We start from the raw sequence: 14,186 nt of genomic DNA on the forward strand, positions 1-14,186 counted from the left end.
GCTGAAAATTTTCCATTCCCTTTATCTCTGTGCCCCCAGGGGAGCAGAATTGTTTGGAGAGTGGAAAGATAATGGAACAGTTTATTCAATGAGCAGCTCTGAGAATCCAACCCCTGAGATGCTGGAAACTTTAAGCTTGTCCCTGTTGCCCTTTTCTGAGCCCAGCCAAGTGCAAACAGAGCCTTCTCAAGGACAGACCCTGGAGAAGAGAAGGCTGCAGTGAGAACCACTGGAGAGAGAGTCCCAGGAAGGGCTGGAGGAGTAAGAGGGGAAAGAGGGGAATTCCCTTCGAGGCACAGCAGAAACTAATCCATCTAGGAACCATGATGTTGAGGGTTTGAGCCCTGGCCTCCCTCAATGGGTTAAGAACCCAGAGTTGCCTTGAGCTGTGGCGTAAGTCAGAGATGCAGCTGGATCCTGCATTGCTGTGGCTGTGATGTAGGCCAGCAGCTACATCTCTGATTCAACCCCTAGCCTGGGAAGCTCTATATGCTATGGGAGCAGCCCTAAAAAGAAAAAAAAAAAAAAAAGAGGGGAGAACGTGGGTACTGGGTTTTTCCTCTAGAACAGTGAGCCTGGAATGAGTCTATGACAGTGAAGTCTCTGTACTTTGAAGATACTTTAGTTTCTATGGAAACTAGTCTTTTCCAGCTCTTGCTGTTTCTTCTCCTTCTTGGAATGCAGAGCCCCTCTCCAAAAAGAGCTATTTTCTAGAGAGTCTCCCCCTCTTCTCTACTTTCCCACAATTGCAGGCTCCTGTTGGATTTCCTGTGGCAAATCACTTATTCATCAAACTACTCACTGGAGATTTAATATGTACGAGGTATGGTCTAATTAATACCTCCTGTGTTGTATTTTTCTATTATATTTTGTTTGTTTGTTTTGGCCATACCTGTAGCATGCAAAAGTTCCTGGGCCAGGGATGGTATCTGAGCCACCCCAGTCACCAAAGCCACAGAAGTGACAACACAGGATCCTTAACCTGCTGAGCCACCAAGGAACTCCTGTTATATTTTGCAATAATTTTGCAGCACTGTTAGCACTTAATAGTTTTGTACTGATTGCTCTTGTCTCACTTAAGCGTCCACAGTATCAGCTACAAATAATGTAACTATTTCTGATATTCTGTACTCAGACGAAGTTCCCTTCTCATCAAACCAGTATCTTTAAATATTCAGGAGATTATTGAGATATTGAAGTTGGAATAGACTGCCTTATCCTTGTTCATAAATTTAACAAATATTTTAATGATTTAATGTATAAGATCCTGTGGAACCCAGTTGTTGAAAAAACCCACTTGTTATTAGGTTAAGAAATTGCTTTGGTTTCCTCACTTAGTGAGAGGCTCTGTCCTGGCTGCTAAGCACAGTACTGACTCTTACATTTTCTCAAATATATTTTCCAGTGTGATTTTGATTATGATTCCTCTTCATCAACCTATTTTGGTGATGAATTATGCTAACATCATAGTATTAAACCAGCTCTCCATTCTTAGAATAGGTATTACTTGCTCGTGATATATTATTTTCTTAAAATAGATATGAATGCATTTTTTTTTTCTTTTTAGGGCTGCACTCATGGCATATGGAGGTTCCAAGGTAGGGGTTAAATCAGAGCTGCAGCCTCTGGCCTACGCCACAGCCACAGCAACGCCAGATCCATGCCACATCTGCGAGCTACACCACAGCTCATGGAAATGCAAGATCCTTAAACCACTGAGCGAGGCTAGGGATCAAACCTGTGTCCTCATGGATACTAGTAAGATTCATTTCTGCTGAGCCATGGCAGGAACTCTGGTGTGAATGCATTTTATCTAATGTAAATATTCAATTTGGTTTCTATATTCAAGCATATGATGAGCTTGAATTTGTCTTTTTTGTATTATACTTTATTCCTTTGGTTCCAATCTTTTTTCTTTTCTTTTTTTGGGGATGGGGGCACACTCTTAGCATGCAGAAGATCATGGGCCAGGGACAGGGACTGAACCCACACCACAGCTGCACCCAAGCCACTGCAGTTACAATGCTGGATCCTTAAGCCACTGAGCCACATGGGAACTCCTGGTCCCAATCCTTATTACATGTCTATCATTTACATGAGCTGAGCACCTATTATGTGCCAAGCAGCATGTAAGTCCCTGTAAAGATGATGGTAAGCAAAAACAGTCACAACTTCTGACCCACAAATAAACATAATTACTGGGAGTTCCAGTCATGGCTCAGAGGAAATGAATCTGACTAGTATTTATGAGATGCAGGTTCGATCCCTGGCCTCAGTGAGTTAAGGATCCAGGGTTGCTGTGATCTGTGGTGTAGGTCACAGATGTGGCTTGGATCCCACATTGCTGTGGCTGTGGGGTAGGCCAGGAGCAGCAGCTCCAGTTTGACCCCTAGCCTGGGAACCTCCTTATGCTGCTGGTGCGGCCCTAAAAAGACAAGATAAATAACTAAATAACTAAATAGAATTACCAACACGAGAGGCACATCAAGAATAGTACAGGAAGGAGTTCCCTTGTGGCATAGCAGGTTAAGGATCAAGCATTGTCACTGCAGTGCTTGGGTTACCACTGTGGTGAAGGTTCCATCCCTGGCTAGGTAACTTCCACGTGCTATGGGTGCTGCCAAGAAAGAGGAAAAAATATTTTTTATTTTATTTTTATTTTTATTTTTCTATTTATTTTTTTTCCGCTGTACAGCACGGGGACCAAGTTACACATACATGTATACATACTTTTTCCTCCCATTGTTGTGTTGCGATGTAAGTATCTAGACATAGTTCTCAATACTACACAGCAGGATCTCATTATAAATTCATTCCAAGAGCAATAGTTTGCATCCATTAACTCCAAGCTCCCGATCCTTCCCACTCCCTCCCTTCCCCTGGGCAGCCACAAGTCTATTCTCTAAGTCTATGATTTTCTTTTCTGTGGAAACATTCATTTGTGCTCTATATTAGATTGCAGTTATAAGTGATATCATATGGTATTTGTCTTTCTCTTTCCGACTTACTTCACTCAGTATGAGAGTCTCTAGTTCCATCCATGTCGCTGCAAATGGCATTATGTCATTCTTTTTTTTTTTTTTTTGTCCCACTGTACAGCAAGGGGATCAAGTTATCCTTACATGCATACATTTTTTCCCCACCCTTTGTTCTGTTGCAATATGAGTATCTAGACGTAGTTCTCAATGCTACTCAGCAGGATCTCCTTGTAAATCTATTCTAAGTTGTATCTGATAACCCCAAGCTCCCAATCCCTCCCACTCCCTCCCTCTCCCATCGGGCAGCCACAAGTCTCTTCTCCAAGTCCATGATTTTCTTTTCTGTGGAGATGTTCATTTGTGCTGGATATTAGATTCCAGTTATAAGTCATATCATATGGTATTTGTCTTTGTCTTTCTGGCTCATTTCACTCAGGATGAGAGTCTCTAGTTCCATCCATGTTGCTGCAAATGGCATTATGTCATCCTTTTTTGTGGCTGAATAGTATTCCATTGCGTATACATACCACATCTTCCAAATCCAATCATCTGTTGATGGACATTTGGGTTGTTTCCATGTCCTGGCTATTGTGAATAGTGCTGCAATGAACATGCGGGTGCATGTGTCTCTTTTAAGTAGAGTTTTGTCTGGATATATGCCCAAGAGTGGGATTGTGGGGTCATATGGAAATTCTGTGTATAAATTTCTAAATGTTATTCTTTTATGGCTGAGTAGTATTCCATTGTGCATATATACCACATCTTCCTAATCCAATCATCTATCGCTGGACATTTGGGTTGTTTCCATGTCTTGGCTATTGTGAATAGCACTGCAATGAACATGTGGGTACCATATGTCTTTTTTAAGGAAAGTCTTGTCCAGATACATGCCTAAGAGTGGGACTGCTGGGTCATATAGTAGTTCTATATATAGATTTCTAAGGTACCTCCATACTATTCTTCATAGTGGCTGTACCAGCTGGAAAAAATATTTTTTAAAGAGTACATTCCATCTACACCAAACCCAGTGAATGTTAAAAAAAATAGTACAGGAAGCTCCACTTGTGGGCCTCACCCTCTGTCCTCCTGACCCTCACTCTATGTTCTCCATCTCTCAGGCTTCTCAACTACCTGCCCTTAGCAAGCTCACCAACCAACAGGGCAAGTGTGTACTCTGTTCTCTCAGCCCCAAGTGCTTGCCTTTCCCCTATTTCCTCTGATTAACAGTCATCCATCCTTCCTCTCACAGCTCAATATTCATATTTCAGAGAGGTCTCTTCCGCCCACCTCCCCAGAGCAAATAACCCATCAGTGATTTTTTTCTCTCTTTAATGAATTGCATTCTCTAGGCATTAGTAACACCAACATTTTTCTACTATGGAGAATGTAAACATTTATTTTCATCTTATATTTATTTGCCTTTCCATTTTTAGGGTGATCTGATATATAGAAACTTTAAATAATTTTTATTAAATTTTCTTTTTTTTTTGTAATTAACACCACTGGTTTTTACTACAACATATTTCCACTTTGAGCTCACATTATCACACACTTTGTATTTTTTTGTTTGTTTGTTTTTAATGGCCACACCTGCAGCATATGAAAGTTCCCAGGCTAGGGGTTGAATCGGAGCTGCTGCTGCTGCTGCCAGCCTATACCACAGCCACAGCAACATGGGATCTGAGCCGCATCTCCCAACTGCACTGAAGCTTGCAGCCACGCCGGATCCTTAACCCACTGAGCGAGACCAGAAATTGAACCCCCATCTTCATTGACACTGTTCTGGAGTCTTAACCTGCTGAACCACAATGGGAACTCCCTCACACATTTTGCATTTTAATAGTTTTGTGATTTGTTTCCTCTTCCTATCTATGAGTTCACATGCTTTTCCCTCTTGGAAGAACCCACCTGGCAGGCAGTGTCTGAAAGAGCGAGCCATAAAGGATCATCATTAACTAGAAGTGCTACATGGTAATCAAAAGAGGTAACAGGACTGTTGTGTTTATAATCAGAATTCCATCTTTGGTGGCTGTCATTATTTAAGGGGAATGATAATCACTGATAGACAATTTGTAAGACAAGTTTATTTGAACAAGCTCACATTGATGAAGTGTTGTCTGCTGTATATGTCAGATGAATCACATTAGAAAAATTACATCATCTCATTTAATTCACTCATTAGTCTTATAATGTATGGAATACTATTTCCATTGTAGAGGTGAGGTATCTGCATCCAAGAAAGATTAAATAACTGTCTTTAGGTCACACAGATTTAAGTTGGTGGACCAAAATTTGATTTGAGGAAGCCTTACTCAAGATCCCATTTTCCTTTTTTTTCTGAACCTGAGCCACAGCAGTGACAATGCCAAACCTTTAACCACTAGGCTACCTGGGAACTCCTAAGATCCCATTTTCTTTTTTTTTTTTTTTTTTTTTTGTCTTTTTGCTATTTCTTTGGGCCGCTCCCGCGGCATATGGAGGTTCCCAGGCCCTAGGCCCTAGGGGTCGAATCGGAGCTGTAGCCACTGGCCTACGCCAGAGCCACAGCAACTTGGGATCCGAGCCGCGTCTGCAACCTACACCACAGCTCACGGCAATGCCGGATCGTTAACCCACTGAGCAAGGGCAGGGACCAAACCCGCAACCTCATGGTTCCTAGTCGGATTCGTTAACCACTGCGCCACGACGGGAACTCCAGATCCCATTTTCTAAATCACAACACTATACTGTACCTTGGAGAGTTATGTATTAAAGATAATATCATAAAAACAGATTAATAATGATAATAGCAGCTATAATTATTGAGATCTCACTATGTACAAAGGCATTTTCAAACTTCATAAAAAAATGTAATGAAAGAAGTTCCCATTATGGCTCAGAGGGTTAAGAACCCAACCAGTGTCCATGCGGATGCACGTTCGATCCTTGACCTCACTCAGTGGGTTAAGGATCCAGTGTTGCTGCCACTGTGGCGTAGGCCTCAGCTGCAGCTCTTCTTTGACCCCCTAGCTCAGGAACTTCCATATGCTGCAGTTGCAGCCCTAAAAAGAAAAAAAAATGTAATAACAGTATTCACAATTTTAGAAAGAAAAAAATAATGTACACAAGAGTTAACTATAACACCAATTCAGGTCACAGTTAAGGTTGTTGGACCTAAAAACCCAGGCCTTAAACTTTTAAATGAGTTATTAGAATAAAGGAAGTATGGACATAGTCAAAGAAAAGGACTTAAATGTTTTCAATCATTTTGGAAGGGTGTTATCTGAGAAGAAATTGGTTTATGTACATCGATTTGAAGAGGAGAATTAGAACCAATGAGTGGGAGATAAAAAGAGAGAGTGATTTCTGCTTAATTAATGTCTAAATAATTATGCACAATTAAAATGGAAATGGGCTACCACCTGAATGAGAGAATCACTGGCAATGGAAGGACTAAGTGTGGGGGGGTGCAGGATGTCCATGAAAATGTGGAACCAAAAGGTGGTGACTAGCTCAGGTGCCAGTTGGCTGTTCACTGAAGGTTGCTTTTGCCTCCTTCCCCAGCAGACACACCAGCTACATGGAAGCAGGAAACCACACAGGAGTGTCACTGTTCCTCCTCCTGGGCCTCTCAGAAGATCCAGAACTGCAGCCATTCCTCTTTGGGCTTTTCTTGTCCATGTACCTGGTTACTGTGCTTGGGAACCTGCTCATCATCCTGACTGTCAGCTCCGACTCCCACCTCCACACCCCCATGTACTTCTTCATCGCCAACCTGTCTTTTGTTGACATCTGCTTCGTCTCTACCACTGTCCCAAAGATGCTAGTGAACATCCAGTCTCAGAGCAGAGACATCTCCTACGTAGGATGCCTCACTCAGGTGTATTTTTTTATGGCTTTTGTTGGAGTGGATGATTTCCTCCTGACTGTGATGGCCTATGACCGGTTTGTGGCCATCTGCCACCCCCTGCACTACATGGTCATCATGAACGCCCGCCTCTGTGACCTCCTGGTTCTGATGTGTTGGTTTGTTGTTTTATCCATCTCCCTGTTCCATATTCTACTGATGGTGAGGCTGACCTTCTGTGTAGGCACGGAAATCCCACATTTCTTCTGTGAACTGGCTCAGCTTCTCAAGGCAGCCTGCTCAGACACTCTCATCAATGACATCTGTTTGTATGTGGCCACTGCCCTGCTGGGTGTGTTTCCTCTCACTGGGATCCTCTTTTCTTACTCTCAGATTGTCTCCACCTTAATGAAAATGGCATCCACTGAGGGCAAGTACAAAGCCTTTTCCACCTGTGGGTCTCACCTCTCTGTGGTCTCCTTGTTCTATGGGACGAGTCTAGGGGTCTACCTCACTTCTGCTGTGACCCATTCTCCCCGTAGAAGCTCCATTGCCTCAGTGATGTACACCGTGGTCACCCCCATGCTGAACCCCTTCATCTACAGCCTGAGGAACAAGGATGTGAAGGGGGCCTTGGGAAGGCTCCTCAGGCGATCAGCCTTTTGTCCATGATGGGCCACTGGCCTCAGAATTAAGTGGGCCCCAAAGATATGGTGCAAATGTAAATCTCCTGGTTCATTTTCTCCCCTAAAAGACATGCTCATTTCTTCTATTCCCAAAACACCCATGACCTCACTTTTACTTGTTTTTGTATGTTTCTCAACAACCTCCTCCGTCATTCCTTTTTTCCTTTTTTCTTTACATGCTTTAATTCCATGTTTAATTAGATTTCTTGCAGCCATTCTTACAATTTGTAACTTTAGATTTAAAGTACTTATACAAGGGTTCCCTGGTGGCCTAGCAGTTAAGGATCTGGCAGTTGTTACTGCTGTGATGAGGGTTCAGTTCCTGGCCTGGGAACTTCCACATGCTGCTGGCCAAAAAATAATAATAAAGCACTTATAATATCAAGCGCTGATGTGGTCACCCCCAAAATTATGTTCTCACATAGGTGTTCTTCACCTTAATTTGGTTGTGCCTTGTTTTCCTCAGAAGAAATGGGGTGAAAATCATACACTAGCCATAACCAAGTGCTTCTAATGTCAGGACGGTGCTTGTTTCTTTATATTTAACTTTATTTTTTTTCTTTTTTCTTTTCTTTCTTTTTTTTTAGGGCCGCACCCAAGACATATGGAAGTTCCCAGGCTAGGGTTTGATTCAGGGTTGTAGCTGCCGGCCTACACCACAGCCATGGTAAGACTGGATCCAAGACTCATCTACAATGCCTCATTTTGTGGCAATGCCAGATCCTTAACCCTCTGAGTGAGGCCAGGGATCGAACTCGAATCCTCACAGACACTGTTGGGTTCCTAACCCTCTGAGCCACAATGGAAACTCCTTCACATGCAACTTTAAATGATCTTGAAAACATTTCTTTGAGATATTTTCTCTTATTCGCCTCATTTTTCAGAAGAAGAGACCAAGATTAACTTGGACTCTAACATAGCTAGCTGACACTGATTGGGCCATCCTACTTTTCATAAAAATGGAGATAGGAATTCCAGTCGTGGCTCAGGGGAAATGAATCTGACTAGTATCCATGAGGACGCATGTTTGATCCCTGGCCTCACTCACTGAGTTAAGGATCTGGCGTTTTCGTGAGCTGTGGTGTAGGTCAAGGCATGGCTCCGATCTGACATTGCTGTAACTGTGGTGTAGGCCAGCAGCTACAACTCTGATTGGACCCCTAGCCTGGGAACCTCCATATACCTCGGGTTCAGCCCTAAAAAAGACCAAAAAAAAGAACAGAGGTATGCTTTTCTTTTTTTCTTTCTTTCTTTTGTGGGTGTTTTTGTTTGTTTGTTTGTTTGTTTTTTGGCCATGCTGGCAGAATGTGGAAGTTCCTAAGCCAGGGGCCAAACCTGAGCTACAGCAGTAACATCATCATTTCCTTAACCACTAGGCTACCAGGGAACTCCCAGATATGTGATGATTCAAATTCAAAGTAGGAATCTAGATTTCCAAGCTGGTTTGTTGAGGTGATTCACAGTAAATACTGCCTAGGAAAACTCTGAAATGTTGCTTCATTCTTTGTGATCTTCCTTCTGTTTCTTTTAAAATTTGACCTTTATTTCCCATCATGGCAATTTTAAGATATACCTTCTGAGATCATAAAACATGTAATAATGAATACAATAAAATAAGAGTTGGGAGTTCCCATCATGGCGCAGCAGAAACAAATCTGACTAGGAACCATGAGGTTGCATGTTTGATCTCTGGCCTCGTTCAGTGAGTTAAGGATCCGGCATTGCCGTGAGCTTCGGTGTAGGTCGCAGACTCGGCTTGGATCCCGCGTTGCTGTGGCTGTGGGGTAGGGCATCAGCAACAGCTCTGATTAGACTCCTAGCCTGGGAACCTCCATATGCCACGAGTGCGGCCCCAAAAAGACAAAAAGACCAAAAAAAAAAAAAAAAAAAAAAAAGAGTTGTTTTCTCACATGGTTTAACTTTTTTCCTGAGACTCTCTGGAAGTGCCATCAGGAAGGGTAGTTGTACATAGATGGAACATGTTCAGAACTTAGCCTGCTTTTTTTTTTTTTTTTTTTTTTTTGTCTTTTGTCTTTTTGTTGTTGTTGTTGTTGCTATTTCTTGGGCCGCTCCCGCGGCATATGGAGGTTCCAGGCTAGGGGTTGAATCGGAGCTGTAGCCACCAGCCTATGCCAGAGCCACAGCAACGCGGGATCCGAGCCGCGTCTGCAACCTACACCACAGCTCACGGCAATGCCGGATCATTAACCCACTGAGCAAGGGCAGGGACCGAACCCGCAACCTCATGGTTCCTAGTCAGATTCGTTAACCACTGCGCCACGACGGGAACTCCCTTTTTTTTTTTTTTTTTTTTTTTTTTTTTTAGCCTGCTTTTTGACAATGTTGGTAGAATTGCCATCTGTCAACCTTCCTCCCACAGTCCCCAGATCCTCTTATCATCGCCACGGCATGACTGCTGATGGCCAGCACCGCTGACACCTACCTTTGCCCAACATGTTGCAGCAGAGGTGAGAGGGAGTTATGACCCATCAGAGACAGCCCTTGATGGACAGATGTGGACTACACCAGGTGTTTTACCTTTAAGCTAAAGGATGCTTCTAAAACTTGGATTTTGTACCATTTTCCAGAATTTCCCCACAGTGGTAGCTGACTTAATGCAAGCTTTTTGGATGTGTTTTCTTCCCTGTGCTCACTCTTCTCTCCCATCCATGTTCCTTGCTCCTTCCAATAAAGTGCTTGCATTTACATCCTTGGTTCAGTACCAGCTTCTGAGGGAACCAAAACTAACACAGGTGACAAGGACTGATTTATCAAGCCAGTCTCATGAAGGGAATTAGGGACTTTGGGAGAAAAAAAAGAAGAAATTAATGATTGGGGACATAGTAAGGACTGCAAAATTTCTCACAAATCACAGTTAGAAAGACTTATTTGATGTGGCTTCAATCCACCTGGATTCCATTGTTTAACCTAGTGTGTGCTTTTTGTCAACTGTGTACACATTGAGGAGGAGACCAGAGAGGCAAAAATGATTGCAATACAAAGTGGTGGGCATGATAATATTGGTGTCGAAGACAAAGGTAAACGGGACATCCCGGTTAAGAGATGGAAAGCAAGAACACTCATCGTGTCCCATCAAGTATGGTTAGCAGTGCCAGTTAACAGTCCATAAACCGTCATTGCTGTTTACTCAGTTAAAAAGGGTTCTCCAGGTGGCCAAGGAATGGATTTCCCCCTCCCTCTCTCTTCTTCCTTCTCCTCCTTCACTTTCTCTCTCTCTTTCTTGAGAACATGCAAACACTGGGTTATTTTATGGAAGCAAGAAGAAAATCACCTCCATTAATCAGGTTTGTATAATAAGTTTTAAAACTTTGAAGTCCCTGTTTTAACTCACAATGGGACATATTAATTATTTGAGCTAGGGTTTTTCTTGGGGGGGTCAAATACTTAACAAAAAATTAGTGTCAAATATCTAACTTATTTGGCCTTGCCCATGGCACGTGGAAGTTTCCAGGGCCAAGGATCAAACCCAAGCCACAGCAGTGACAATGCTGGATCCTTAATCCACTGAGTCACCAGGGAACTCCTTAAAGACTTGAATTTATAGGCATCTATGTCTAAGGTGGGATATTTTAAGTTTCCAGGGCCAAGGATCAAACCCAAGCCACAGCAGTGACAATGCTGGATCCTTAATCCACTGAGTCACCAGGGAACTCCTTAAAGACTTGAATTTATAGGCATCTATGTCTAAGGTGGGATATTTTAGGGCAGTGGGTACTAGAACTATGGGAAATTTAGATAAGGATACAATTAAAGTGAAGCACACCTACTTTCCTCTACCATTAGTTGCTTTTTTAAAATTACAGCTGTGATTGGTAAAAGCACTATGGAAAACAGTATGGAGGTGCCTCAGAAAACTAAATATAGAACTACCATACGACAGAGTAGGACAGAGCAATCCCACTCTTGGGCATATATCCAGACAAAACTTTCCTTGAAAAAGATAAATGCACCCATATGTTCACTGCAGCACTATTCACAATAGCCAAAACATGAAAACAACCTAAATGTCCATCGACAGATGAATGGATTAAAACAATGTGGTATGTATATACAATGGAATACTACTCAGTCATAAAAAATAACAAAATAATGCCATTTGCAGCAACATGGATGGAAATAAAGACTCCAATACTAAGTGAATTAAGTCAGAAAGAGAAAGACAAAGACCATTGTTTATCACCATTGTGTGATATGACTTATATCTGGAATCTAATATACAGCATAAATGAACCATTCCACAAAAAAGAAACCCATGGACATGGAGAACAGACTTGTGGTTGCCAAGAGGAAGCAGGAGGGAGTGGGGTGGACTGGGAGTTTGGGGTTAGTAGATGCAAACTATCGCATTTGCAGTGGATAAGCAATGAGGTCCAGCTGTATAGCATAGGGAACTATATCCAATCGCTTGTGTTGGAACATGATGGAAGATAATAAGAGAAAACAGTATGTATATATATTTATAACTGGGTCACTTTGCTGTACAGCAGAAATTGGCAAAATACTATAAATCAACCATAATTTTAAAATGATTTTAATAAAATAAAAATTACAGGTGCAGAGTTCCCACTGTGTCACGACAAGATCAGCTGTGTCTTGGGAGTGCTCCAGCCTGCCACAGTGTGTTAGGAATCTGGCATTGCCACAGCTGCAGTTTACATCGCAACTATGGCTTGGATCTGATCCCTGACCTGGGAGAACTTCATATGACACAGGGTGGGCAAAAAAAGAAAAAATAAATAAAATAAAAAGTACAGATGCCTATAATGTTTAAATTTAATGGGATCCCCAGATATACCTGTAATTTGAGTGCCAGTGTCTATTAAATCTATGAGGGTTTCTCAATTTGTGCCTTTTAGCAAATGTTAATTTAAACCTTATGTTGTAGAGGTAGAAAAGCCAATTGATGCACTTTTTTTTTTTTGAACTGCAACATATATTTAGCACAGTTTTACACAGAATGCTAAGAGCACTTTTTTTCATATTTTACAGAAGGACTTGAAACATACTGACTTTCTATTAATTTTCATAAGAGCCAAATCTAACCCCTAAACAGATGCATTACAATTTGTTTAGTTTAAAGACCTAGTGGCAACAAGGAGGGGAGGAAAAAGCTCTAACCTCCAACCCACACAGCGAGCATTAGAACCCCAATCAATGCACTTTTAATCTTTCTGTTATATCCACTTTTAGTATATAAATGTTATTACAAATTTCTCATATATGTCATAATTATATGTACCTTACTGTTTGAGTTATTATTACACATATTTTGAATCTCCAATTTGGTCAAATCATGGACTTATGTTTTAATTTACATTATACACATCATATAACATTTATTATACATCTATATTAAAATAGTACTATAAATTATTAAAAACATATGTAGAATTTATGTAGTTCATCTTTACTTTATTACCCAATATCTAGGGTTTTACTTTTTCCTTTGTTGTTTTTAAGTCAATAATATAAGACTAGCATTATGTTTGCTGGACCTGACATTTTCTGTAAACCTAAAGATTTCAATAAATGGAGTTCTCACTGTGGCTCAGCGGAAACAAATTTGACTAGCATCCATGAGGACACAGGTTCAATCCCTGGCCTTTATCAGTGGGTTAAGGATCCGGCATTGCTGTGGCTGTGGTGTAGGCTGGCAGCTACAGCTCCGATTCACCTCCTCACATGGGAACCTCCATATGCCATGGGTGCGGCCCTAAAAAGACAAAAAAAAAAAGATTTCAATAAATTCAGTGAAATCTAGAAAAATATCAAATTACTATCTTGCACATCTGAAACTAACGTAATATTGTAAATGAACTATAATTTTTAAAATTTCAAGTTTTTTGGGAGGGAGGAGGAAGGGGTGATTTCAGTCTGCAGCTTTTCCACATTTTTTCTTTTTTGTCTCCTGTCTGATCCCAAGATGACTGTTTATTGCCTGATTGGTTATATTTACCTGATAAACCGCTGGTGGTCCCAGTTGGCCCCTGCTGTGAGGGGTGGCCTCCCTTTCTAGGGGGTCCCTATCAGCCTCAGAGGAGCTGGGGGTTGCCTCCAAGAGAACAGTGGTGGCAGAACCCTGATTTTGTGCTAATTGGCCTTTCAGGAGGATGTTCCTACCATGTTGATAGACAGTGGCCCTCAGGAGGGCCCAAGAACACTGACCAGGAGAATTACAGACTCACCAGAGCTGAGAACTGCCTGCCCACCCACCCCCGTGTCTGGGAGAAGCAAGCACAAACTATTCCTTTCCCTCTTCCTTTTCCATGAAACATAGAGCCATGGTCTCCGTGGACACCATTCCTTCTATCCCACTATGTCGGGATGAATTTTGACAATAGTAAAGCAAGCACTAACACAGAGACTGGCCTTTAAAGCAGCATTTAAACTTTTCAGGAGCCATGGTTTTTGGAGGGAGGCCCCAAATATAGCTACCCACAACTGGGAAGGACCCATGAAAATTTGGAATCAAATAGGGGTCTGCTAAGGTTAGCAATGTCCAGGAGACAGAAAGTCAATGATGTTTCTGAAGCCCTGTTGACAAGGGACCTTATTTACCCTGGATTTGTCTGCCCACCAGAGTAAGAGAGGATCTGTTACAGTTGAGGAGCACACCTAGGCCTCAATGCCTGGCTCCTAAGTCCTCCTTTTAATTTACATTACATACATTATATA

General features: G+C 41.9%; 2 protein-coding genes across 2 annotated transcripts in view; one reads left to right on the forward strand and one right to left on the reverse strand.

Annotated features, from left to right (window-relative positions):
- Nucleotides 1–14,186, reverse strand: part of LOC100513718 (olfactory receptor 7D4-like) — a 110,793-nt gene that overhangs the window by 75,757 nt on the left and 20,850 nt on the right. The window lies entirely within an intron of this gene.
- LOC100517700 (olfactory receptor 7D4-like) lies at nucleotides 6,523–7,476 on the forward strand. Its single transcript, XM_003123250.6, has one exon. The coding sequence runs from the start codon at nucleotides 6,538–6,540 to the stop codon at nucleotides 7,474–7,476; it is 939 nt and encodes a 312-aa protein (XP_003123298.3). The 5' UTR covers nucleotides 6,523–6,537.

Source organism: Sus scrofa, chromosome 2 (genome assembly GCF_054392235.1).
Source record: "Sus scrofa isolate SSC_HxYL_T2T_F1_AM1 chromosome 2, Sscrofa_HxYL_maternal_Yorkshire_Landrace_v2.0, whole genome shotgun sequence".
Taxonomy (NCBI): domain Eukaryota; kingdom Metazoa; phylum Chordata; class Mammalia; order Artiodactyla; family Suidae; genus Sus; species Sus scrofa.